Below are 27900 nucleotides of genomic sequence, written 5' to 3'. Positions count from 1 at the left end.
TCAGGACATCATAAATTGGATTTAAACAAACACTTGTAACAGTACATACAGTAACATACATTAGACAATCAGAGTCAAACATTTAATTATTGTGCGATGTTTTTACCTCGTAAATGCACCTATAATTTGTAAGCTAGTGATTATTAATTAGTTCACTAATCATTAGTTAATTAAAGTACTCGCTATCTTTTTTAAACCAAACATCTGGGCAAAACAATAAATAAATGAGTAAGCAAGCAGGTAACTAAGTAAGTAGTTCTGTAGAAATCTTCCCTGCAGCTTACATTTGAGCAGAGAAGTCATGTCACTGTTTTACTGCCCCCTGCTGGCACAGGTTTATACCCTACGGTCTCATAATTAGCTGATGTAAGGTCAGAGTGCTGGTTTCTGTACAGGTAATATCAACCTGTCACTGAGTGTCTGTTTTCATCAGGAATATGATTTCCTCTCAGCCCTCAACATGTTCCAGGATGCAGTGATTTTGATTTAATCAACTGTGAGCAGCTTGTTAATAAACAATAAAATGTAGCATGTTGTCACATTAAAGACCCCCTCGCAGGCGTGTTAGCAGGGACGTGGAGAACAGGTGCACTCGACTCTGGCGTCATTCACGACCGTGTTCATTACCATTTGATAAACTAAACCTGCTGCTGGAATTGGTTTAGGGATTAATAGTGGAGGGTCTGGGGAAAGATACTGGAACACATGACGTTCAAGCTGTAGGAGAAGTTGGACACTAAGGAAGGAGAAAAGGATTTGTAGCGATTGGCCAGGCAGAAGGACCGAGCTATTAAGGATGTGCTGCAAGTTAGAGCAATAAAGGATGAAGATTGAGAAGTGTTGAGAAGATGGAGGGAGTATTTTGAGCGGCTGATGAATGAGGAAAATGAGAGAAGGTTAGATGATGTGGAGTTGGTGAAGCAGGAAGTGGATAGGATTAGTAAGGAGAAAGTGAGAGCAGTGATTAAGAGGATGAAGAGTGGAAAGTCGGTAGGACCAGCTGAAATACAGGTAGAAGTTTGAGGATGTTGACTAAATCTGTTCAGATGTTCAGCACACAACCTAGATCTAGTGTTCCTTTGATCATGTCCAGTGTATTGACGCACCAAAACTGTCTCATCGGCAGCTATTTCATTGTGTTCACGTTTATGTTGGTGTCTACCTGCTGGGCCTGGGTGTGCACCTCGTCCAGCGAGGGCAGGTCTGCCAGGTATTTCTCCAGAGTCTCGATGCGCTGCTGCTTCTCCTGATTCTGCTCGTGCTCTCGCTGACATTTCTTCTTCAGGCTGCTGATGTAGCGATCGCGCGTCTTCATCTAGACCACACAGGAACACACGTCGTTTTTTTTTTTTTTGTTCTCCACAAATACTGGTAACTGTTAAAACTAAAACTGGACAATTATTTTATCAGTAATATAAAAAAAAAAAAAAAGTCATAGTGACACCGTGGAGGCTCCATGTGCGCATCTGCAGAAGTTCACCCTCAATACAGAAGCTTATTTAATGTAGTTAAAACACTTAAGTCCTCCTGAACCCTGGATTTAACCCCCATCAATAACGTATATAATGTATATAATTGTAAGTCGCTTTGGATAAACAGTGTTTTGTGGACGTCTAAAAGCAGCAGACCTTCTCCTCCAGCTTCTTGATGTCCTCTGTGTATTTCTGCGTGTTCTGCTTGAGGAACTCTTTGAGCTGGAGGACCTCGAGCTCGGCCGAAGCCAGCCTGCGTGCCAGCTCTCCGTTCTCGCAGCACAGCGTCGTCTGGGGACTGTGTAGAGACGAGGCGGGGCTGTCCATCGGGCTCTCCTGAGGACATTACGGGGACATCATTAACGCCGCCTTAATGGCGTCACACGTAGGGTTGCAATGGGGTGGGGAAATTTCTGGCAACATTCCCAGAAACTTTCCTTGTGAACTCTATCAGGGGAATTTTGGAAATATTCCAAAGTTGGAAACTTACCAGGACTTTATGGGAATTTATTAGACATTTTGGGGAATTTTAAGCAAACTATCATATAGAAACAAACATTTTATTTGGTCATATTAGTATAATTATGTTGCACAACAGCTTACACACAGCACAAGAACGTTTTAAACATAAACGTATGTAATTTACGTGAAAACTCTCCAAGATGGACATTTTGTTATTTTGTGTGCAGGATTGAAGAAATGATCAGATTTTTCTTTTTCCAACTATATTTAAGTTTCCTAATATTGGCTAACCTGCAACTTTGTAAATTCCCATTGAAAGTTTCCAGTCCTGAATTTTGCGACCCTATTCATACAGCATCTATTTTATAGGACGGAAAAATGGCGTACCTTCGATTTAATCGTGTATGTCTCGTCACAGCGCCCCCTCTGGTTCTGGAGGACTTGCTGCGCCCTTAACTCGTTTTCCCTGATTCGGGCGTGTAGCTGCAGGATCTGCTGCTTTTGCCTGGAAAATAAATGGATGTGTAGAAAAAAATTTAAACAAAAAGGAAAACAGTATCAATGCATCAGGACTACAGCTATTCAATCACTTGTCATTTGCAGTCATTATACATATAAAATGGCATAAATGTCATGCTGCAACAGAAGTCACTTCCAAACACATTTAACAGGATTTAGGATGTGAAGAAAAACTGTGACTGAGAACCGTGTCCTAATGATCTGATAAGTACATTTACTTTTTTTTTTTATCTAAGTTTGTTACTGCAGTTCAAAATGTATCCACGAGGTGGCAGTGACAAATTAATAGTCTATAGAGAAATAAAATCCAAAGTAAAAGTTTTAACTGCGACTAATTTCGATAATTATTGCATGTAACAGAAATTTAAAAACGGCAAAAAAAAAACAGGTAGTGGCTGAAACACGTCCATGTTTTCAGGGAACATAAGAAAAAGCCGACATGTTCGTACCTGCTCTGGTTTATAATGACGGCAGAAATAAAATGAAATATAAAAGCTTGAGCTTCTTCCCTTTTTCAGTCCTCTCACCTTACACCTTTGTGTTTTCCGTTCTGGATTCATCAGGGTTTTAAGCAAAAACATTGTATTTTTGTTTAAAAATAAACATGCAAAAGTAAGTGTTATTAAGATTACAGTTGGAGAACCAGTCAGCATCGGTTGAGGTTCAGTGACAACAGGTCAGTGAGATGACTGGGTATAAATAGTGTATCTTAGAGAGACAAACTGAAAGACTACAAATTGTGGAACAGTTTCAGAATAATGTTCTACATCAAATTGCAGATAAATCTCATTTACAGTGTATGAGGTCATCAAAAGTGTCGACAAATCTGGAGAAATCTCTGTGCACACGGAACAATATTGCAATGCAAACCAGTTCACTATCGATCTGCTCAGCATCCATCTTCACCTGGTCTCCGCGCTGCGCACCGAAAAGTCACGTGACCACACGTGCGCTGCCTAAACTGAGACTGTCTGGTCTCTTTTTCTTTTGTGAGCGGCGCGGAAAATTTTAAACTGTTCTTGGAAAGTGTGTCCCCGCACAAGCACTTATTTATTACATTAAATAAGGATAGACAAAGTACTTTCTTGTTAATAGAGCTAATCTTGAAACCTTTTGATACCTCGTTTTGTGAAGATATTAAGATACGTTACTAAGATTAAGACTCAAATAAAATGTTCAGTGTATCGTAGAGTTAATAACCTGTGTTGTGAGTTTAGTCAGTAGAAGGTCCTCACACAGATAGTAACAGAAATATCAGTGAGCTGAAGGTCACTGTGCAATCAGGAGGTCACACTCCTCACCACACACACACACACACACACACACGTCAACAAGCTGTCACTTAAATGATCTCACAGGTGTGTGAGGACACCAAACGGACACAGTCGCTATAACCGGGTTAAGTAAACATTTCAGCAAGACCAGTTAGAGAAGAGAAGAGAACAGATTATCGCTCACCTGTCAATCTCCAGCTCCCGCTGTCTCAGGAGCCCTTCCTTAATCTTTACCAGTGTGTTCACGGGGAGAGCAGTTCCACCCAGCATCTACACAACAAACAACATGACCATTATATTACACCACACACACACTTCTCACAAAGGTGATCCAGGATTTTACCCCTGGGCAGCCATCGTAGTACTTTGCATTACCGCTCATTCAGTTCTGCTTTTAATGATCAGAACCACATCATATAGATTTATAATTGATCCCCCATGTGACCTCCACAGGTTTTTAAACCTCAGGTTACACACATTTTTATGATTCAGTAGTTTATTTTTTATGTATGTAATAAGTTCAGTACAGTTTTACATGGAGTGGAGACATGGGTTGATTAATCAGGTATCGGCAAGTACGATCCAACCCAGCTATCGCTTACTACAAGCTAGCTAAATAGTAAAATAAAAATAAATACTGAAAATGTGCTTAATTAAATAAATATGAATATATTATATTAATACATATTTTGATATTTTAATTAAAAAAAAGTTGCATACAGAATAGAAAAAAGGAAAGAAAAAAAAAGACTTAAAATAAACATGTGATATCAGTGATTCGCCTTGAACTGTAAAAAGGCAACCCGGAAAAACTATCGGTTATGGATAGTTCCAGAAATATCTATCGGTGACAATTAATTGGGGGAAAAAACGATGAATCGATCTACCTCTACTATCAAGCAATCTTTTTTTTTATTCCTGGCACATTATTACAAGTGGAAAAAGATCCGTTATTGCCGACATTAACGAAAAGTTAAGACACTCCGAAAGTGAGAGAAAAGTCACGTACTACCCCAGAACAGAGTTTATAGTGTGCATCCTCGCATATGCTCGCGCTAGATGAACGTTAACGCTACGGTGTTTTCGGCATGTTGGAAATGACCGGAGCTGTGTAGGCTCCGTGTTGGGAGCTGGGTGCGGGAGTAGATCTGTTATCCTCAGAACAGCTGAGCACAGAACATGCAGCTCACTGCTATTCTGGATGTCTCGTGTTACCACGTAGGACAACCTCAGTCTGGAACTTTTTGCTTGAGAGCTGGTTCACAATGCAGAATTTATAAATAACTACGATAAAAAAAAATAATTAAAAAAAACATCCACCATCTTTGGATTCCCTTCGGATTAGTGTATTTGTCTCACTTAATATGTCTGTTGTCAATATTTTAATCCCAGCTATGAGATTTACACAACAAGGCATGTCAACCACGGGTGCCTATAGATGTGGTGTTCCAAGTGCCGGAGTCACACAGTAGCTTGTAACACTGCAGCAAACATTTATAACAGTGCAGAATTCTCTTGATTGTGTTTTAAAGAAACACCCTGTGACCTCCTGGAAGAAATCTGACCAATCCTAATACCATCTGTAAGAACTCTGACCAATTCCCACTTTCTCCTAAATAAATTTGGACCAAATTCGCCTGCTCCCATAACAATCTGGACAATTCCGGACTTGTAACGAAGGAACTTAAAAAATAAAAATAAAAAATTATTTAGCAGCAGCTGAACCCTATTCATTATGCCAGGCAGCCGTAAAAATGCCAAAACTTCCATTGGGATGGCGCACGATTCCCGATTCAGATTCTGTAAACAAGAGCACGCAGACATCAAGGGCCCACTCTTGCACCTGATGCAACTTTGTGTGTGCGCATATTGAGGCTAAAAATAGTTCAAGGCCTTCTTACTGCGAAATGGCAGCTTTACCACACTAAACATCACAGGGCCATGTATGCAACGAATCCAAATCCTGACCAAATCACACCTTTAACCAAAACAAGCCTGACCAATCCCACTGGCTTCACCCCCATTACAATTCTAACCAGCACCACCTGCTCCAAAAGACATCTTGACCAATTCTGTCTGCATCGTTCAAATATTTTCACCAATTCAGAACATTTTAGACAGACATCTGACCAATCCCACCCACTCCCAAAATACTTCTGCCCTGTCTAACCTACTCCCAAAGAACCATCATGACCAATCCCACCTGTCTGTTCCTGACAGTATTCAGTCCATTTCTGCTCGCTCCTAAAATAATCCTGACCAAACTTGTCCTCCCACAAAAATTCAGACTATTCCTATGACCGCCCAAAAAACTTTTTTAACAATCCTGTTATCACCTGGAAGAATTCGGACCAGTCCTGTCTCCTTCTGAAAGGATTCGGATTATTCATGTCTCCTCCTGGAAAAACAATCCTGTTACCTCCTGGGAGAACCCTGACCAATTCTTTTACCTCCTGAGGAACTCTGACCAATTCCATTTCCTCCTAGAAGAACCCTGACTAACTGTTTTACGCCCTGAGGAACTCCAACTAATTCTATTAACTCTGGAAGAACTCTGACCAATTCTATTTCCTCCTGAAAGAACTCTGTCCAACCCTGCTAGCACTTGGAAGAACTCTGTCTAATCCTGATACCACCTGAAAGAACCCTGACCAATAATTTTACCTCCTGAAAAACTCCAACCAACTTATTTACCTCCTTGAAGAATTCTGACCGATCTTGATACCTCCCTGTCTGCCACTACAATAAATCTGACCAATCCCACTCTCTCCTAAAAGAATCTGGACAAATCCAAACCTGTAGCAAAAAAACGTCTAGGACAATCTAAACAAAGTAGTGACTTACGCTGACCAGGAACAAGCTTCAACCTTCATTTTTTATTAGAAAAACCTTTAAAAAAAATAATAAATAAAAGACCTTCGATTGTCCACGCGTATTGTACAGGATCATATTTCTATCCACACCTCCTCTTTACAGAATCTGTGCTTTACAGTACAGAGGAGGTTAAAAGAAAACCTCTAGTGTGTCTGCTCCGAATGAGAGAAAGTCTTATTCATTCTTGGCTGTTCGTCAGAGCTTCAATATGAAGCACGTCTACTGCCAAACCTCATCTAATCTGCTGCCAATTCTGTGAACTCAATCAGCTCTGGTGCCATTCAACCCTCGTGTCTCTACAGACGCCTGGCACACACGTATCTGTGGGCGAAGCTCTACATCAGCTTGGGGTGTCAGATCGTTGAGTTTGATTGGAAATGTTTAACTTGGTGGTGTGAAATATTTAATGTTACCCAAAATCCCTAGTGTATTAATGCACCTGTTGGAATAAGATGGCGATTGTTCAGCAGTCCCTAGAGGCGTACGCTTAGATCCATCATTAGCCTGTAGCTGACAATAGTGTTATGCTACATCTTTAAGTTTTAGCTTTGATAACAGGAAGTTGCAAAGCAGCAAGCAGGGTTCCTACACATTTTTCCATTTCAAAACGCCAGACTTTTCCCACTCATACATGCAGAACATCTGAAATAATGATGAATGCGTTATAGTTTATGATGTATGCTATTATATTACTAAATAATTGCATTGGTTGTAGATACTGGAGCTCATACTCAATACACACCAAACCATGTTTAACACAGAATTTTATTAAAACTGAAATTCAAAAACAATGGGATGGTAATCATTTATATAGTTAATTTTTTACAGCAGCAGAAGGATTGTTGCGCCGCCGTCTTCAGGCAACGAAAGTGTAGCTTTTTTCAAAAAACTCTCCAAAGATTCATTCGATAAACACCATTTTCACGTGGAACGCGACTTTTAGTCATTGCCGCCAGGTTTTAAAGAGCCGGAAAGTAAATAAATGGCAGGCGAAAATTATGCTGGTCTGTGAGTGTTTTCAGTCGTATTAGTGTGGATGAGCATCTTTTCAGAAATGATTGCAAAAGAAAGTTTTTTAGACAAAAACGCCGTTTTCAAACGTATTCGATTAGTAAAGGTGTAGCCTTTTTTAATACATTTTTAATTTTTTAACAAATTCTTAATTTTATATTTCAGAAAAACAAATAGGGCAATAGTATGGAAACCAGGGGTGTAACAGAGCACATATTCGTACTGACGCTTTGGTTACAGGGCTTTCGGTTCGGTACTCGTGTACCAAATGCAATCCTTTTAAATGTGCGAAACGTGTGGAGTTCCCCCTGTACTAAGTGATGGACCGCAAGTTTGTTGAGTCTCCGCCTCGCTCTTGGCGCATTTTTTTTTATTATTATTATTCTTTATTGAAGTTAAAAACATACACAACAATGACTCCTCCCCCCCACCACCACCACAATAGTAATCCAGAACTGGAAATCACTCAGATCAATTTCCATACTTTTTCAACCTTTTCAAAAATGCGTAGGAATCCTTAGCAAGAAAGTGCGCCTCGCTCTGCAGCTGCTGAACTAATCGCGCATTTAGAAATCGTTCTAAAATGCACCACGCGACTTTCGGTTGCATTGTGGAAACATTATTCTTTGCCATTCCCACCTGCCTTATTCGAGCGTTGGCGCGGCTGCCGCATTCTTTACGTCTCTGGAGAGACGCAAAGTCAATAATTACGCACAGCGGCATGCCCACGCTGCTCTGATCTGACAGGAGATAGAAGAGCAAGTCGAAGATTCCAAACTCGAATCAATCTTTTCATCTGAATAATTAGGTGTGTTGGGCAGGAGGCCAAGGACTGGAAGGACTGGCTCTATCGTGTTCTTGAACAGAGCCGACTAATGAGCCAATTAACAGGTCCGCATCGCATAGAGAAGAGAGTTTACTAAACCCGAACCCGGAAGGGTTTTTTTGTTGCCGGCAACAGAACTGGGAATATGGCTACCCTGAGATGACCTGAGATGACCTTGCTATGAGACACATGATGACAGGTGAGATACAGAACTAAGCTGAGCGAAGATGCGACGTAGATATATTTTTGCTAATAAGTGGACGTACCCTCGAAACTAGCCAAAGGGCAAAGCTGGGCATGGCTAGCAGTAAACAGGCGATAAACAAAGGAACGTTCTGAACAAGGTCGGCACTAACGGCCATCCTTCAAGGCACCTTCGCCACTCCATTAGTCTGGGATAGTTATCCGGCGCCGGTGGTCCTCTTTATTTTTTCCGTCAGAGGGGGGGGCATTATGGTGTGCGTAACTGACACTCGGCTCGCACGGTATGAAAATGAACAATAAGAACTCGGCCGTCGGGGAGCTCCTGGAGGTCACGCTGGACAAGCGGCGGACGTGTTTTGGCCGACCGGCGGCTCAAAGGATTAAAACGTCCTGCTCGGATGACGTGCCTTGAACTACCATCTTCCGCTCGGCGCGTAGCTGATAACAGCGGTACGCAAGTACGTACGCTCGTCTAGTACCTGGGGTGGGGGCAACCTGTTTCAACAACCTTACAGTCTCACCCAGAAAAAGCTCAGCCAGCGCATGCCGCAGCTGTGTCCGGATCGCCCTTCCTCTCCGGTTAAAAATGCACTCTTGGAACTCGGGCTGCACGATTGTGCCAAGCACCATATAAGGAAGAGGAAACTCTGGGCTGTTTTTATCTCTGGATCTTATGAAAAAAACACCCCCTGTGGTAACATTCCCAAGAGAATCCCCTGGAAAGGTTAGAATCGGGTCAAATAAAAAAAAAAAAAAAAAAAAAAAAGGTCAAGAATAGGAACAAGTTGGCTGGACAAGGTTAGTGGAAGAGGTCGTGCATGGCACACGCGCTTCTCTGGCTACGACATCAATCGAATGTTTACGCTAATCCTGCAGTGGGGGTACGGACAATAGGAAAGTAGAGTGTGTGCACAGAGAATAAACAGAGGGTTCATGGGAAGAGGAGTTAAATGTAAACTAGCAAGAAAAATCCTAAACAGAACGCAAAAAACCTGAGGAACAGAAAGAAAAATTGTAAAAAAAAAGAAATAAATAAAAAAAAAAGAAAAAGAAAAAAATTGCTTACATGGTTTAAGACAAATAAATTCATGTTTGCTGTATAATATATATATATTTATTGATCATCAGCATGGCACCTGGAACTGGTGCTGTTCGTAACAATCATGGGTTCTGAAGAGCGTGAAGATGAAGACTGTATTTAGAGAAAAGTCAGAGATCCTTTTATGGAGAAATTAATTTCGAAGTTGCTTTGAGCTCAGGGAGAAGAAAAAAAAAAAACAGGCCTGGGGGGAGTACGGAGTGGTGGACAAAAAAAACAAGTACGAGATGAGCACTCAGACCCCTCCTACGCATCTGTGTTTTGCTCTCATCCCCCTCGAATTCTCCTCCCCTCTGCGTTCTTTCGCTCATAAACTCTCAGGCATCCTGAACAAAAACTCCCAGAGCCTATTGTCAGCCGCTGGAAGCAGTCGGTGAACCCGAGTGAGGACGTACGTTCAAAGTAAAGCCTGGACCTGACTGCCACCACGGCCTTGCCTCCACAGGCTTCAGGTAAGACTCGCACTCTGACAAGATGCTGACCATACTCTCATAGACAATCAAAGTCTGAATAAATGATGAGAACGAGACATTTAACTGTGAAATCCTACTTCTCTGCTATATAAGACTTGAAAATAGACAGAACGCTGATCTCGACACTGTGTATGATGTGAGAGTGCATTCCTCAGCATACTTAAGCACCGATCAAGTATAAGTGTTTATAACGTAGACCGAAATGAAACCCAGATCAGGAACGTCTAGACATAGAAATTTGGGACTAATTTGTAGCAAATAATATTGCGCTGTGTGCAAAAGTCTGAGCGCTTGTAAAACATCACACACACGCTGTATATTTCCGGCTTTTTAATTCCTACTATTTTACTAGGCCTGAAAACCCAAATCAGGAACAGCTACAGACATAGATTAGAAATTTGGGCAATATTAACACTTTGTGCATAAGTCTAAGCACTTTTAAAACATCAGACACACACACACACACACACACACACACACACACACACACACACACACAGTATATTTTCAGCTTTTACCAATTTTACCAGGCCTACATCTTCACTAAAGGTCCTAAAATGTAGGGCACGATAATAACCTCTGAGTGAGCTGTAAAGATGGCCCTCAAAGCCACGCATTGCTCCATCATGCCATCATGGAAAGTTCAGCGTGCAGTCTCACACCACATACCCCACCCCTCTGCACCCCCCGTCCCCCAGCCCTCCGCCTCCAGAGGATTTTATTAGTTCAGAATAAACCCGCACGAGTGTGGGAAAGTCCACGGCTGTGGATTTCCATCTTCGGTTCTCCTTCATCTCTGGTAGACATCCAGGATGATGAAGAGCGTTTGGCTTTGGCCTTTGCGTAACCATGTAAGGTACGTTTCTCCAGCATGTGTGGTGTTGTGCTGGGAGAGTTCACAGCTTCCTAGTGAAGTTATCGCCTGGAGCCGCTCTGGGCGACGTCGCTGGCACGTGCCTTTGCGGTTCACGTGTGTGCTGTATCTTCGCTGCAGCGACGCGATACTCGCTTAGGCCGCTCTGACAGGGCGATTATGACACAGCTGTCAACGCCACAAACACTAACAAAACACGTGTCCCTGCTCAGAACCGACTGACCCCGAGGCTGAAAGAGAGGGTTGTTTTTTGCAACTTGGCAACGTAAAAGAGAAATTGCAGTAATCGGTTAAACTGAATCAAAGCTCTGGGTAATCTCTAAAGGTGGCCAAGCAATGGAAAGCGATCAATTAAACACTTAGCAAGCGTGAACGCATCCGGTTCTGAGATGATTAGCAGCCGTAGCGGAGATCTGGACGTGGATCTGCTCATACTCGGGTGTCAAAGCCAGTAAAACCAGAGTTCTGGAGTTTGTGAACAAAGCCAAGTTTTTGCCTGCTGATAGTCAAAAAGTTGTTCCTAAGAATAATCTTTTGGTGTGTGTGTGTGTGTGTGTGTGTGTGTGTGTGTGTGTGTGTGTGTGCGCTTGATAGCTTCAGTCACCGCCTTTTTTGAGTACATAAGGCTTTCGAGGCTCTGGGGAACCTTCCCTCGTGAGGCCCTTGCGCTATACAAAACTAAAGTGGAGGGAAAGAGGAAGATAAGCTCCTCTACACACAGACGCTCAAGTCTTCATGATGGAGTGTCTTATCTCTTAGTAAAGCACTTGACTGCAGCACCTGGTCTGCCCAGGAACACAGTGATTGACTACTTAGATTTTTTTCTCTCAGCGTGAAACTATAAAGTCTGAGATTTTTTCTGTTTGGCGTGAACCGAAAAAGCTTGTTCGATTTAAATTGTAAAAAAAGGATCATATTTATTATCCATTTAGAGTTTTTGTGCAGATTTTTTCTTCATTCATAGCTTTGAGTTCTTTAGAAAAATTCTAAAGATTTTGGAATGAAACTGAGGAAATGAAACTTGGATATTTTAAAAGGAGGCAATGTGCAGCTTGTATAACAGTACAGATTTACTGTCCTCTAAATAAAAAAAAAAACAACATCATACAGCCAATATTGTCTACATACTATTTCTAGTGTTTACTGGAAGCCGGAGGTTGACAATTTTCCAGAACGCTTTTGTAAAGATGTTTCCCAGAAGAAATATATGAATAAAGATACTAGTAGTAATATATGATCTTGGATAGAAGAAGGTGGATTTCTACACCTCTGTTCTACCACCATAAGAAAATGTTCCATTGTTCTACTATATGGAGATGTTCCAGGATACCAGGTGACCTCCAAAGCAAGAGTTTTGCTACAAGTCAACCTATATAAAAGTTATTTTAACAGCTCATGAACAGTTTACTATATTGTGCACGCATGTAAATGTGGCATGAGCGATCCAGCGTTGTGTGCATGCCTACTCATTCAGCTTCTTTGCTGCTCCTTTCATCAGCTCTGTGGACTCCACCAGTTCCTGGACCACCTCTGTCCTCACGAGCACTCCGAGCACCTCCATCCAATCCTTCTTCTGCACTTCTACACCTCTCTCTCTATCTCTCTATCTCTCTCTCCTGTGTGTGTGTGTGTGTGTGTGTGTGTGTGCGCTTCACCTCCAGAACCTCACGTGTACAGTGCAATGGAGAAGGTGCAGCACATAACCCGTGCGGCCATCAGGAGGGCGTCCACCATGGAGGTTCCTCAGCAGGCTAAGCAGAACATGCAGAACCTCTTCGTCAACTTCTGCCTCATCCTCATCTGCCTGCTGCTCATCTACATCATCGTCTTGCTAATGTGAGCTGGAGGACGGGGCCGAAGCGTGGTCTTGCAGCCAAATCGGGGCCATGGACTCGGTCAGAAAGGAAGGGGAGCGTTTGGGGTGGGATCAAAGCGTAGACAAGGGGACGGATTTTTCACCATCTTTCCAAGTTGATTGCACGCTGCATGAATTTCATTGCACTAAACTTTTTTTTTTTGTAAATAATACACTGTCCATCAAATAACGGCGCACCACCAGGGTAGCAGCAGGGAATTGTGGGAGTCTGAGGATAGCAGAATTGCGCATTCCGTCTCCGCCCCACCCACCTTTCACTGCAAACCAGGATTGAGAAATGGACTCGAGGCCTGAGCACTGCACTAGCCCATATGTGACACTGAATATTAATAAGACTAAAATAAACACGCAAAAGATATGAACGTGTGTACGTGTGTAGCCGTTTTCTGCCGACCATCCCCCCACCAGCACCACGCTACGGTTAATCCACATTAGTGTGCAAAAATAAACAGAAATTCTCAGTAGAAAGCATTATCAGGACCTGGAAGTGCAAACGTAGACGGTTTACCCTAAAATGTAGTCACTCGCTTGGTGTCTGACGTTTATATTGTTACTTCTGATTCAGAGGTACGAGGCTACAGTAGCTTTCGATTCGTTTCCTCTTTAACAATCATTAAAGCTCGAGACACTTTGATGATTCACATCCTATAATCAAAGTATATAGGATATATAATATAATCAACGTATACAAGTCTGACTGTACCAAACCTATTGGAGTTTAAATACACACATTTACAATATATTTTACTCAACTGTGAAATAGTTATAATAAAATTATTTCATATTACTGTCCAGACCTACATGTAAACAATTTTTTTAATATTCATTAGTTACATTTTTTTTTTTCTTCCTTCCATATGTCGCATTTCACAACCTTTCTGACACGATTAGAAGAGTCACTTCCTGCCATACACCTGATTTTAGGGATATATATTTCTCTAAAAACGCACGTTTCTGCATGTTTTTTCCTTATGATTCTATGAAACAAACTCGGTAATGCAAAAGCAGGAAAAATTACGAACAAATACATAAATGTGCGGCGGTTCCGCATCATTTTATGGGAAATATTTGACAAATATTTTGCCGTGCCGTTTTTCACTTCTTCACTTGTGATCCAGTTCATTCCGGAGCAGTTCAATAGGATTTAGGTGCGGTGAATAGGCAGGTCAATCCATGACCGAGAAGACTTCAGATGACTGCTCTGTAAAGAACGCTTACAGAGCTCGGAGGCATTTCTCACTTCTGCTCGTCGTCTTGCTAAATGGTGAAACTGGTTCAAACGAGCCGCAGTCGAGCCGGAATTGCATGGTGTTGCAGTATAGAACGGTTGCCATGTTGGTTCCTTTTACTCTGAATAAGTCTTCCCTTCCCTGCTCCAAAACAAGCGCTAACCATTACGCTTCCACCTCCATGTTTGACCGTGGGGGTGAGGCGGTCTGGTAAAAAACATTTCCAGACCTTTGACAGGCAGTGAGTGTACATAATTTGGTGGTGACCCCGAATGATAGGAGCCTGATTCGACTAGCAAGGATCATACCATTTGGGTTATATAGGGGTGCCCAATGTCTGATTTCACATAGAACTACCGGTTTTCACCCCATAAGTTAATATACAGCCTGTTATGATAATGCAGTAAATGAGAATTTAAAAAGAAAGAAGCTTTCAATAAATATTTTTTAACATGCATGAAGAAATCCAACCCCCTGTGACAGATTTCACTTTCAATGAAATTTTAAATACATCATTTACCAATTTTTTTTCTCATTTAAATATGTAAATGAAGAATTTACAGACACTTATGTTCACTTTGAACTTAAGGTCTAGATTACAGCCTTTTTTCCTGGGCAAAAGTGAAAAAAAAAAAAAAGGTCAGACACCAACCGAACAATGGCTTCTTGATTAAGAACGGCGACTATGTGCTCTCATTTGTCCTTGTTGATGGTGTTTAGCTCTTTCCACGTGTGAAGGACGGACGGCATGGTGTAACTCCGTCCTCCTCGCGACTCCGCACGCTGAGCACATCCTTCCCTGAGCCGCACGGCGCCTCGCTGCGAACTCTGCGACAGTCCAGTGCCGCCTTCACCATGGATCTCACAAACAACCGGGGTCTCAACCTCCTGCTCAACTTCCTGCTCATCGTCGTCGTCCTGCTGCTCCTGCTCATTCTGGTCAAGCTCATGTGATCCCAGCTGAGCGATCACCAAGCCCTCGAGACTTATAACATGGCCTGAACTTTTCAACCCGTTAAGAGAGACGTATATACACATCTCTCTTTTTCACAATATATCTGTTTGAGTGTCTGCTTCCACTTGATCACGTTATAAAACCTCAGATCTTTAGCTACATCACTGCAACAGTCATGGAGGAGATTAAAGTATAACAGCCAGTCAGCAGAGATATGACGAGACGCCCACTTTTCATAAAGCCAGTCCAAATCTAAAGGATGATATACGCAAATAAAAATATCCCATCTTGACATTCATGTAGGAATATATGTTTTTTTTTTGTTTTAGTTTTTTTTTAAGAGGACCTCATCATAAATTTCAATATAACCAGAAAATCGCGTCATTTTCATCCTTTTTAAGAATAATAAAAAAATAAAAAAAAAATGGAAAAAATATCCAACAATAAAAAAAATATTTAAGTAAAAAAACAAATAAAATAATAGAATTTAAAAGTAAAAACAATCGAAAACAAGAGCAGCAAAGTAAAACTGTGCCGCATCATGACTGTTATACGATACTTTATACTGAAGCTACGATAAATTAACTTTTTTTTTTTTTTTTACAATAACAAAAACGTCTCCAATAAAAGTTTTACATAAAATCGGAAGCATCCACATAGTTTGAATTCCATTGTAAAATAATAAAATATTTACAGTATCTATGAAATCTTGCTGAAAAAAAACAATTAAAAGGGTATAAAATTACAGTAATCCCCTGTTTATCTCGGTGGTTAAGTTTCAAAAGCGCAATTTACTTCTTTTTATAATTAATAATTATATTTGTAATAGTAACTGTCATTATTTCAACATAAAAACAGTTCCCTATAAGTGTTTTGGTCTGTGGTGCTCTAGGCGGGAGACCGAAAGAAAAAAAAAATCAGCCATGTGGCAAATGCAATTCCGCGATAAACCAACTGGGGGCGCAAAGTTCAAACCGCAGTAGCGCGGGGGATTACTGTATTATATCCAATCTGTGATAAATGAGGTATATTAACCAGCCCTATGAATCACTACAGGTGTTTTGAGTGGATGATGTATTATATAAGTAAATATCTTGATTATTATATGTATATAAATACGAAACATGTCTCTCCACCATATTGCAACGTGTTGGAGCTGAAATGATGAAACTGTGCTGCATTCCAGCTTTAAAGACTCAAAACAGGGGACTTCTGATCCAAGAAATGTAATGAAGAGGCCATGAAGGTCCTCGGATCATAAAGAACGAAAGCTGATTGGGTAAAAAAAAAATTGGAGTAGAAATGACGATCTTCTGGTGACGTTACACTGTTTGGTTTGTATATACAGTAGTTCTCTATAAAAATGTAAACGATGACGTTTGTATATTCACCACGAGTGTGCTGAGAGTTAAACGATGCCACGATACACACAAAGGAAATCAGAATAAAGCTGTGATGACGCATCTTCTGAGCCATTTTAGATTTTTTTAATAGTTGAGTTTTGTATATTATTTGATCAGTAAACTGACATTGCAGCGGTTCTGAAGGAAACTTTATGGAGTCGCCGGTGCTTCACCCGGGGTCCGGGGGGCACATGTTTTAACTTTATTCTCAAATTGCTAAATCGAGTTTGTTTGTTTTTCTTTTTCTGCAGGTTTCACAAAGACACAATTAATACTTTTTTAAGACCTTTTTAAGAATGAAATGACCTATATCAGGACTTAAAAAACACACACAAATAAATTGTTTGCAACCGGCCTTAAACGAGCCCCAAAATGTTTTTTTTTTTTTTGCGGGAGCATTTTATTGGTCTAAAATTAGACATACAACAGCAAATTTAAGACTTTTTAAGTCTAGTCTATTTAGAAGAATAGATGGTGAAGTGATAATTTTACTCCAGTAGGGGGCAGCAAAAGCCTAACTATATATTATGTAGAGCAAACTTGAACACTGTGGAAATTTCTAGCCACGGTCAGTAGTGTTCCTCTTACCTGCGAGAGGTCGGCCTCCTGCCTCGTCCTGTCTCGCTGCTGCTGCTCGTTTAGCCACGTGCTCACACCCTCGGGTCGGAACTCCATCTGCTCGCTCAGCCACATCTGAGTCCTCACGCTGGGCTGGATGGGTGACCCGCCGACGGCCTGCTGCCCCAGCGAGTGCCCCCTGGGCGTCATGAGGGAGGCTCTGCTCTCGGGTAAGGCACTGTAGCTGAGGTCCAGCGTGCTTGGCTTGAGCGGGGACGAGTCGGCCCGGGTGTGGAGCAGGCCGCGGTCCAGGGATCCGTGGGAGTCCTGGTGGCACGACGTCCTGCCACTTTTCTCCTGGCCACTCAAGCGTGTGAGCGAAGACCATCGACGTACGGGACGAGGGTCTTTCATGTCCAGGGGGCTGGAGACCGGAGAGGAGAGCTGGCTGCTGTTCCACGGGCTGCCGGGCACCGACTGGGTGGTGAGCTTCGAGCTGGACGGGGACGGCATTACATGCGCGGTGGGGATGGGGCCCTGCGAGCGAAGCGGCAGGAAGGACAGCGTGCCGCTCGAGCTGGAGTGGTCTGAACGAAAAGGGGAAAGAAGGGAAAAAAAGAGAAAATGGATCTTATGAGCCAAACAGCAAAATTAAAAGCTCAAATCTCATCTTGGTTATACCGATGATTATTATGGGATATTACATCATCCTTAGCTCATTATATATGATCAGGAGATGAAGCTCTACATGGAGAGAAAGAGAGAGAGTGTGTGTGTGTGTGTGTGTGTGTGTGTGTGTGTGTGTGTGTGTGTGTGTTGTCTTGTTTGAATAATTAATGACATGCTGAGAGGTAAGGACACACTGCCGGTTTAGAAACCAACCTCTTTTCTCACGAAACAAAAAACCCTAGGACCTGTTAGAAAAAAGCTGCAAAGTCAAAATCTTTTGGGAATAAAGTGGAAATTACAAGGTGGAAATATTGTGAGGATAAAGTAATTTATTTACAGTCATGTGACCACCTTTTGTTTAAACATTACACCAAGCACTCATCATAAAAATATTGCTCCCTACTCGCTTGCACCATCTAGTGGTCATTCTTATACGGCAATGACTAAACACCTTGGACTTTTATTTAAAATCAAGACGTCTGCTCCCAAATACTTTTAAACGTAAATCCGTAAGTGAAATCCTGTTACCTATGACCTCAATGTGCACTGACTTTTCTTTTTAAAGGGTTGAATTTGACTTTGTTTGGATGTTGAATCCGTCCTGGTATAAGGGTTCAGAAAAGTGGCACTGGGGTGAGCGATATATCCTACATATTATAGTGGGTAACGTTATATACATAACACACACTGTAGAACACTAAAGTGTAAATAAATAAATAAAATAAAATAAGAGTAGCAAAGAAAATTTCAGCTACAAAAAAACCCCACATTTTTAAACATTAAAAAATGTGTTAGTTTCCAGTAAAAAAAAATATATATGAAAAACTGGAAACATCCGAATAAAGACGAAATAATTTATTTCTGTAGTTTCTGTAGTTGTAGTTTAGGATACAGGGAGACTTGGGGGCCAAAACCTGCTAAAAAGTACAGTGATTGGAGAGGCCTGTGTTGCAATTTTTGCATCCCATGTTATTAATTAACTGTTTAACAAATTTGAGACATTATCCAGAGAAAAACCCGCATCGGTCGACCTCTGTACATTACTCCCGAAAATGCCAGCCTGCTCGAGGGCATTAATATAAACCGGTGATTCCTCAGAGCTGCTCGGTGCCTCCAGAGTTCCTCAAGTTCTCACTATGCAGTTATTTCCGCACTAATCCACGCTTACAAAAGCATAACTGTTTGCAAGAGAAAAGTGGTTTTCTTCATCCGGAGAAACAGCTGAGTCGGTATTTTCGTTTCCACTTCTGTGAGGCACCATTCCATCATTTGCAAATAACTATAAAGCGCTGAAGAATTGAATGCATTAAAGCTAAGTTTCACCTCCAAGTGTGGACTTTCAGAGGCTTATTTTGAGCATTGTTTTTCACTTCCTTGATCATCGCTCTTACAGAAAAGCGCTACAGGAATCTGGACGTGTTGCGTCTTGTGCTTCTTTCTTAAGAAGTCCTGATCATACACTAAAACAATACTACTGGAGCACCTGACTTTTCCAGACGTACGTGGTTCTTCTTTAAACTGTTATCGTCAAACTTTTGTATAGAATCTGATAGAAATTATTATTTCCCTTCACTTGAACCTGCTTCACCAGGACAACGCACAAAACCAGCTCTATGAAGATATGAGATGTAGTGGAAGATCTCCTTCTACAGAGCTCCTGAACACCTTTGGGATCAATGTGAACGCTAGCTGCCCAGGCCTCTTTACTAACAGTCGTGTGGGTGAGGGAGCAAAATCTCTAAAATCTAGTGGAACATCTTCCCAGACGAGTGGAGATTATTATAAGAACAAATAGGTGGTAAATATTGAATAGAATCTTCAGAAAGAAGCACCAAAATCATAACCATACAAAATCCATATTCTGAATCTGTCGCCAGCTTCGTTGTCTTGTTCTAATTACGAGGTGGCATTGAAAGGTTTCGAGACTGGTTTTGTAACACGCCAACAGATGGCAGCACAGGGCTGCACGCACAGTCACACGGAGCACCGAACTTAGTAAGTCAGTGTGCCAAAAGACATCGTCCTGCGTACCTCGGGAGCTGGTGCGTAACTACGTCACCATCTCGTATTATGCATACAACACAACAAGTGTTTCAGGGCTTCAACCGTACCCCATTAGAGCGCAGTGTGTGAAATACCACACACACGTCACTATGATGACATACACACAACAGTCTGGCAACATCAACGCAATGGTTTAAAATAAACCCCCATGGCCCAGAGCCAGCTTTCCTTTTCTTGAAGCTCAGCCAATCAGAGATGTTTATTTTAGCGTCACGAAACATGCGAGAGCTCGGTTACGCAACAGGAGAACGACGTCCGAGAGCTATAAGGGTCGGGGGGGTGGAGGGTTATTTTCTTCGGGAAAGTGACCCGGTTACACAGACATGAACAGAAACATAATTTAAAGCGTAAACAGCAACATAAATAAATCGGATCGTGAATATTTTTACGTACGAACTGATTCATGTGTCAAATAGAATCGCGGGATGTGGTGTGAAGCACACGCTGTTAGTAATCTTGTGCCTTGTCCTGTTGATCAATCACGAGTGTGTGTGTGTGTGTGTGTGTGTGTGTGTTTGGAGGTGACCACACACACGCACTCGCACAAACACACACACATTCCAGCACGCTGCTTTCCACATCTATTAACATGTATGTAAACTCAGCTCTTGAATGCCACGGTGTCCGTTTCCGTGTGGCGCCGAAGAGACGCTTCCATTCTGGAAAAGGGGTCCAAGCAACACGCTAAGAATACGACTGAGAGCAGGGGTGTGTTTTCCACACGTTCTGTCCCGAGGCTGAATTAAACCTTCGTAACGTGTCATTCAACTGCGTTACACTGAAACATCCTCGTTTATTCTAACAGATGGGATACTGAGTCGCTGATACTGAGTCGCTGATAATCGAGGAGAATCACACACACACTGTACAACAGCTTCACCAGCACCTGGTCTGGAGCAGAGAAACAGGTGCAGGAATATCCAACAAAATAGCAACAAAAGGAAAGAGAGCAAAAATGGAGGGTAGAAAAGTGTTAAAGAATGTACATGAATAAAAATAAACTAAAATAAACTCTCTAATGTCACCACATTTTAGAACCTTTTTGTAAATTCTCCACATTTCAGAGCCTCTCTTGAAATTCTCCACATGAGGTGGCAGCTTATTGGTTAAGACATTTAACTTTGTATCAGGAGGTTGTGAGTTTAAATCCCAGCCTTACCAAACTCCCACTCCTGGGCCCCTGAGCAAGGCCCTTAACCCCACACCGTGAATGCCGTGAATGTTAATTTAATTGTAGCCCCGCCCCCTCTAGTACCATGACCCACTAAAGCTCTTTAGCACGCATGCAAAACATATGGTTTTACAGCTGCTCTGTACTTCAACAGCCAAGTTTTCTGAAGACACACACGCACAGATCTAACGTAACTCTGAGCGTGTGAGGGTGGTGAAAGTGGAACATGGTGTAACTGGAGCAGAGGGGATGGTGGATGGTGAGGATGATAATGACCTCTGCACACTGCAGACGTCCAACAGACTCCACATTCAATAATGTAGAAATAAAGCTACAATGGAGGAGTATAAACAGAAAGAAAGAAAGAAAGAAAGAAAGAAAGAAAGAAAGAAAGAAAGAAAGAAAGAAAGAAAGAAAGAAAGAAAGAAAGAAAAGCTAAAAAGCGTGAAAAAGAAGTGTAAAGCAAAGGCATGTACAAGAAATTTACGTTGACAAAAACGAAAAATGAAAAGAGAAGACATGTGAAAGAAATAAGAAAAAACAAGGGGGGAAAAAAACAAGATGGTAAAAAAAAAAGTGCTAAAAAGCATGAAAGAAATAAAGCTACAATGAAGGAGTGTAAAAGAAATTTACAATGGAAAAAAGAAATAAAAGGCGGAAGAATGAAAAAGCACAAATGAAGAATGAACGCTTTATTGAAAAGTGTGTGAAAAAAGGGGAGGGAAAAAGAAAGGAAAAGGTGAAAGAAGGGTAAAAAAATGAATGGGTGAAAAACCATTTCCAAAAAGAGAAAATATATATATTATTTTTATTTTTATTTTTTTAATGCAAGAAAAAAAATTTATGGAAAAAAAAAAGAAATGAAAGAGAAGGAAGGAAAGAAATGCACTAATGAGAAAGAGTGAAAGAAAGATAGCTTTTTTGAAAAAAAAGTGTGGAAGAAATCCAAAAAGGAAAAAAAGAGTGGAAAAAGAAGGTGTAAAATAAATTTACATTAAAGGGGGAAAAAAAAGGAAAGGAATTAAAAAGAGAAAGGAGGACAAGAAAGCACTGATGAAATATTGTGGAAGAACGATATAAGCTCTATTAAAAAGTGTGGAAGAAGTTAAAAGAAAGGAAAAGAAGCAGCTAGAATGAAAGAAAGCGTTAAAGATAAGTGTGAAACGGAGAGAAGAACTGGACGTATGAACGCACGATTGCTCCTCGCTCTCTCTACAGCTTTCTGATTGTTTCTCTATTTCATGTTCCGATGTGCTGCTGGTACTTGTGAATGAAACCCTGAGTCAAAGCAGGAAGACGGATGAATGAGAAGACACCGGGAGATGGACACGGCCCTCCTTCGTGGCTGAAAAGGAGGATCTGGGCTGATGGCGGATGTTGGCGGGTCGGGGGCAGAACACGGATGTGGATCGATACGGAGATGGAACACTGGAGCTGCTTTAAAAAGGCGGGAGGATGAGAAGAGGACGGACGTCCAGTATGAGTGGAGGAGATCAATCTTCTGGCATCTTATGGGGAAGCGTCTGCCTAATCTAGGTGAATGAAAAGACATGAATCATGACAGGAAGTGCTATAAGAGGAAATGAATCGATAACAGGACATCGTGATGAGACTGAGTTACTGTTACTAACTCGAAGGCGATTGTTTTCCGATTAGAACACGTCCTGAGCGTAGGATCTCCGCTTACACCGCGCCAACCCCACTTAAATCTAAACCACTGGCAATATCTCAGTCATATCCATACCATCCCTTTCAGTCTTATATATATATTTGATATTTTTTATACTTATATTTGATACTAGCATTTCGCTATGTGTCCTACTGTGTGTGAACGTGAAAACAATCTGATTTGATGCTAAAAATTGTGTTTATGGTGCAATTTTATTATATTTTAATCCAGTTATACGTTTAAATGTTCTAAACCAGAGGACATGTTTTGAAAATTGAATTTTAAATCTGTTTTTTACTCATCTGTATTTGATGATATATGTTGGCTTTCGTACTAAAAGAATTCGAGGCGCGGATAGTTGGTCGCTGGAACTATTGGCAAAAATCCACCCCGATAGTTTTTCCGGTCCACTGTCGGCGAATTGCTGATGCCATGTGCTGTTTGCTTTTACGTGCGAGACTGTGCTGTAACGCTGGTTTGTCTGTCCGGTGCAGAACAAAATAATAAACTAATATAGAATGGCATCATAAAAACCTTTAAATTCATAATAAAATCTCCACAATAATAGTGGTAGTCTTGTTTTCTGGTACAGACCCAGCACCCCATGAAAGAGAGGAAAAAATGATGTGGCCCTTACAGAAAAAAAGATTTGAGGGGACCTTTGCTTTAAACCATTTACGAAACAGCTTAGTTCCTCACTAGCTTCTCTTTTGGTCTTTCTCGATAAACGCAATGTACTGAGTAACATCCCCTGTCTTCTGTTTGTTACGAAGCACCGACACTGGCGACTCCTTTCTGAAATGTTAATAAAACCGATTGCTGTGGGATTTCCACACGTGGTGTTACAGCCTGTGTAATTTACAGACATCACAGAGGCAGAAATGAGTGGACTGTAGCAGAGAAACAGCCAAGAGACATCTTAAAAAACATCCAGCTCCTTCTTCACACACACACACACACAGAGCAATAAAGCTGCTGGAAAGGCAGAACAATCATTCCAAAGCCTCCATTAAAAGCTCCAGACTGAGGATTGTAACCATCTGTTTGCCCCTAGGATGGTTGGGGGGGGGGGGGGGGGGGGGTCAGCACAATAACCTAACACACACCTCATGAGTAATGTCTGGCTTCAAACAGTTAATAACCAAAGTCTTAACAGCTTTCTGTCGAATCCTGGGCCGGTGTGAGGTCATGAAGGGAAGCCTTAGTACCCGCTTCTGTAGGGTGAAGATGATCCTGAGGAACATATGGAACAGACGCTTAACAAGCACAAACAAGCTGAGGGTTACACGCAGATGTCGTTTGTCTTCCTCACATCATTTGATTAGTCTTTTACTAAGAAGTCTTTGGGTGGTTCTGGATTAGAAATGGCAACATTTTTTAACTCCGATTCCACGGCCTTATGAGCCGTGTTTTGTTTTAAAACCTTGTTATTTGATCTGAAGATAAATCATTATTTCTGATGATTATCCAAAAGAGATTCTAACCGAAACCTACTTTTGATTCTGTCTGAAACGTCTTGCACGGATTTGAAATATTTGGTTAAGAATTGAAATCAGTGATGAAACCAGTTCCGCTTCAAGTCTCCCAAAATCCCAAAAGGTTTAGAATAAATAGCACCTTGTTTTTAAAGATAAATAAATAAAACAGGCCAGAAGACACGCGAGTGATATTGCGACTCTTCTCGACTTATATCTTGCGCACTAAACACGCTCCTGAGGTACCGGTGATCGTTCCTTTCAGTCTTTCCAGACCTTCCTGTCCCATTCTAAGCCCTACATCTGGATGGTTTCTCTTTGTTCCACATCAACAACCTAAAGGTTACTGTGGAACGTTAAACCCAAGCACCATGAAGATGGATGTGGCCTGTAAACACTATACAATCTATAATAATATAATCTGCTACAATAGCTAAAGGCTGCGTGTGCCATGAACAAGTTTGCATTCCATAACCTCAACAATGATGAAACTATAATGAATCAGCACTCTGTCACCCAGATAATTATGAGTTTCCTTTGAATCTGGAGATTCATCTCGACACCCTTCCCCTGGAGACACACTGTGCAGCTGGGGATAGTTCCACATAAAGATCTATGAAGTTATTGAGCAACTCAAGAACTTCGAGGGTGGATTTGGACTGTAGATAATATCAACAGTCTGTTACAGTGGCCCAGGACTGCGGTTTGCTTGAAGAGTTCTGCTTTTAAGAGTCCATCACCGAACACTTCAACAATGATGGAACTGTAATAAAAGGGCATTCGGTGATGGGTTCCCTTTTGAGTCTGGTTCTTCTCAAGGTTTCTTCCTCCTACCATCTCAGGGAGAGTTTCCATCACCACAGTAGCCACTGTTTTACTCATTAAGGATCGACTTATTGGCACTAAACATGCATTCGAACTCTTACCTCTTTTTTTTTTTCTCTCTGTAAAAATGCTTTTTGTACAACGTCCATTGTTAAAAGCGCTTTACAAATAATTTAATGTGGAGTTTGGAGAGGTTTCTCATACACTTCATTCTGTGTTTTAGTTAAATCAATGTAGCTCTAAAATGGATTTTAGCGATTGGTTGGATCGAACTTGCTGATTGATCAATGGAGAGTTTTTAAAATGGAGACTGAAGTATTAAAAAAAATTATAATAATAATTTAAAAAAATTAATAATAAAAAAATTTACTTAAAATAGTACTTAACTTTATAAAAAAAAATATATATATATATATTACTTAATAAAAATTAGCTAAATGCAATAAATATGAATAAATAGTACATATAATATAATGCTCTCCTTCCTACATGCTTTCTGTGCAAACACACGTGGGATCAGTGATTCCCCTCTAGAGGTGAGGTGAAGATTTTTTTGGATGATAGTTCCAGCAATCGACTATCGGTGCTGGTCGACTTCTATCTAAAACCATTACAGTGCAGAACAGAAGCCCAGATCCTGTGACTCTTTAGGGCAACGTGCCTGTGTCATGCACCATTTTACTGACTGTCCCCCAATCAGGAAAAACTACCAGTGGAAAGACGAGTCAAGAGCTTCCAGTCCTACAGGACTATCAGGTTCTCAATGCTCCAGTCCAAAAACCGACTTCAGAGCCACGCTAGATTCCTTTAGCTGGATCGGTCCTTATAAACAGATCGTATAAAAGAAATCTTAACTTATTTAATTGCCATATTACATCAACATGCAAATACAAATATATAAATTAAAACATCAGAAATAAAAATATACAAAGACATTTGACTACTTTATAAAAAGAAAAACATAAAAAAGTATATAAAAAACAAACATGCAATGCAAATTTAAATATGCGGTTTGTACAGTTTTCGACACATTGTCAGGACTGAATGCACCATATCCGTCTCGCATCTAATGAAAACACTGACAGCTACAAGGACACGCCTCATTCGACGCCTGCACATGAACACGTCTTCAGCAGCAAATAAAAAACGGCCAAAACGTGTCCACAAAGAGGGCTGTAGCAAATAGAACTGCAGCTGGGAAATGTTTTTTTTTTTTTTTTTTTTTTTTGAAAAGTCCTTTTCATTTAAGTGAGTGTACTCAGGGCTTACATCCCCATCATTAGAAGGGTGTAGAGCAGCTGGAGTGTCAATATCTTCCAAAGTGGGGGTTATTTAAGAGAAGGCACACGAGGACTAACCCTAATTGCACCCCCTTCAATCACGGCTTAACGACATTACCACATCTCCTGTCTGAGAGTAACAAGCGACCCCCCCACCGCCACAAAAACGACAATCAGACTATGTCTAATGGAACCCAAATCATATTGAGGAAAAGGAGTCTTGTAGATGTTCCTCCTGGGAAGGAAGATTAGCTAATGGTCTGGGATTTGGGAATCATGCTCCTGACTCCCAAATCAGGACAAGATAGTGAATAAAGTGGTGACCAAATTTGATTTATTATCCGTCATCCAGACTACTGGGTTTCACATCCATGTTTCCTGAACTAAATGTACCGAGTAGATTTGTGCTGCCGGAAAAAAGGTAATACTGAAAAATTCACATCAAAGACAATGAAATGTACAACGACAAATTCTGACTCTGCATTAAAAGATGCTTTGGCTACTCTGGCGTGCTTTCTCGCGTGTCATTGGTCACCTCTTGGCTAATAAGTCATGTGGCTCGGGTTGCCTTTTAACACCGGCCACCCTCGCAGTGCAAGCAGACACCCGATGCCCTGAACTCGACCTCCATTGCATCAGATCTTGGCGGATAAACAACAAGCAAAAAGGCCGGCAGGAACCAGACCGATCCGGAAGATGGAGAACAAAATCTTACGTACTTCCATTTCCTTTTACTTCAAGCATCCCAGCATAAATGTTCAGTGGAAAAAAAAAAACAGTTTGCTCATAGCAGGGGCTCCGTAAAAGCTGTGAATTTGCTGTTCGAGAGTGAACACACCAATTTGCCCATACATCCACTGATCAGACTAATGAGGCTGGAACAAGAATGAAACAATGTTCCTGTCTGCATTATTCAGGAATGCCCGAATAGAGCCATAGACACCCTGGGGTAATTATGAGGAAGCTACTCTAGTGATATAATTGGTATAATTAGCGAGTTGGGTCAGCAGGCGTCCTGGTTCGAAACTGGAGGAATTTCCTTCGTAGTGTTCTAGGTCACCTACACAGCTAATCTGGACGAATGAAAAAAAAAAAAAAATCAGGCCAAACATGGGACAAACTCTTGTCTTTTAAATAAAATCCTATAGTATAATGGAAGTCCAAATGCTTTAAGATGTCCTTCAGATTAAAAGGTTGACCGATTGTGCTGCAAAATTGGCAGATTATTAGGCAGGAACACTTGCATAAAAGAACATAACTCCTCCATACCAGCAGGTGGCAGTAGTCTGTACTGTACTTATTTTTATGAAAAATACAAATATAGCCAAGCAATGCTAAAAATAAAAACCCTGACATTCAGCTAAGTCCTTATCCCTCGTTCTTACTCTCACCTTATATATTTGATTGTTTAAATATGATGCAACTGTTGAAGTGTAACTTTTTGTAAGCAACATTTTCTTAGCGATCCTGCAACCAGCTGTAGTTTAGGCTGCAGGTCGGCACGGCTACCAAAACCAGCTAACCAGTGCAGTGATTGGAGAGGTTTGTGTTTGTCAATGAATGTGTATTTTAAGCACATTTTCTGTATCACGTCAACCACGTTTTCAAACCCACTGATCTTAAATTCTCCTGCATCTG

The 27900-nt window shown here is 41.1% G+C and overlaps 2 protein-coding genes across 4 annotated transcripts in view; one reads left to right on the top strand and one right to left on the bottom strand.

Moving 5' to 3' along the window:
• cep85l (centrosomal protein 85L) overlaps positions 1–27900 on the bottom strand; it is a 48519-nt gene that overhangs the window by 4825 nt on the left and 15794 nt on the right. For all 3 annotated transcript variants that reach the window (XM_083562501.1, XM_083562499.1, XM_083562500.1), the window contains exons 3-7: positions 17140–17696; positions 3912–3997; positions 2322–2439; positions 1629–1808; positions 1163–1315 (exon numbers count right to left, since the gene is read on the bottom strand). In XM_083562501.1, the coding sequence (XP_083418627.1) occupies positions 1163–1315; positions 1629–1808; positions 2322–2439; positions 3912–3997; positions 17140–17696 (1094 nt within the window). The remainder of the gene's footprint in view (positions 1–1162; positions 1316–1628; positions 1809–2321; positions 2440–3911; positions 3998–17139; positions 17697–27900) is intronic.
• On the top strand, positions 9074–15288 carry pln1 (phospholamban 1). The gene is made up of 4 exons (XM_083562573.1): positions 9074–9440; positions 10063–10193; positions 12750–12924; positions 14914–15288. Exons 3-4 carry the CDS (start codon positions 12770–12772, stop codon positions 14927–14929), a joined length of 171 nt encoding a protein of 56 aa, XP_083418699.1. The 5' UTR covers positions 9074–9440; positions 10063–10193; positions 12750–12769; the 3' UTR covers positions 14930–15288.

The sequence above is a fragment of the Silurus aristotelis genome (assembly GCF_946808225.1).
Source record: "Silurus aristotelis genome assembly, chromosome: 15".
In the NCBI taxonomy this organism is placed as follows: Eukaryota; Metazoa; Chordata; class Actinopteri; order Siluriformes; family Siluridae; genus Silurus; species Silurus aristotelis.
Note: the sequence above shows the minus strand (reverse complement) of the source record. Positions and strands in the feature narration are given on the sequence as shown.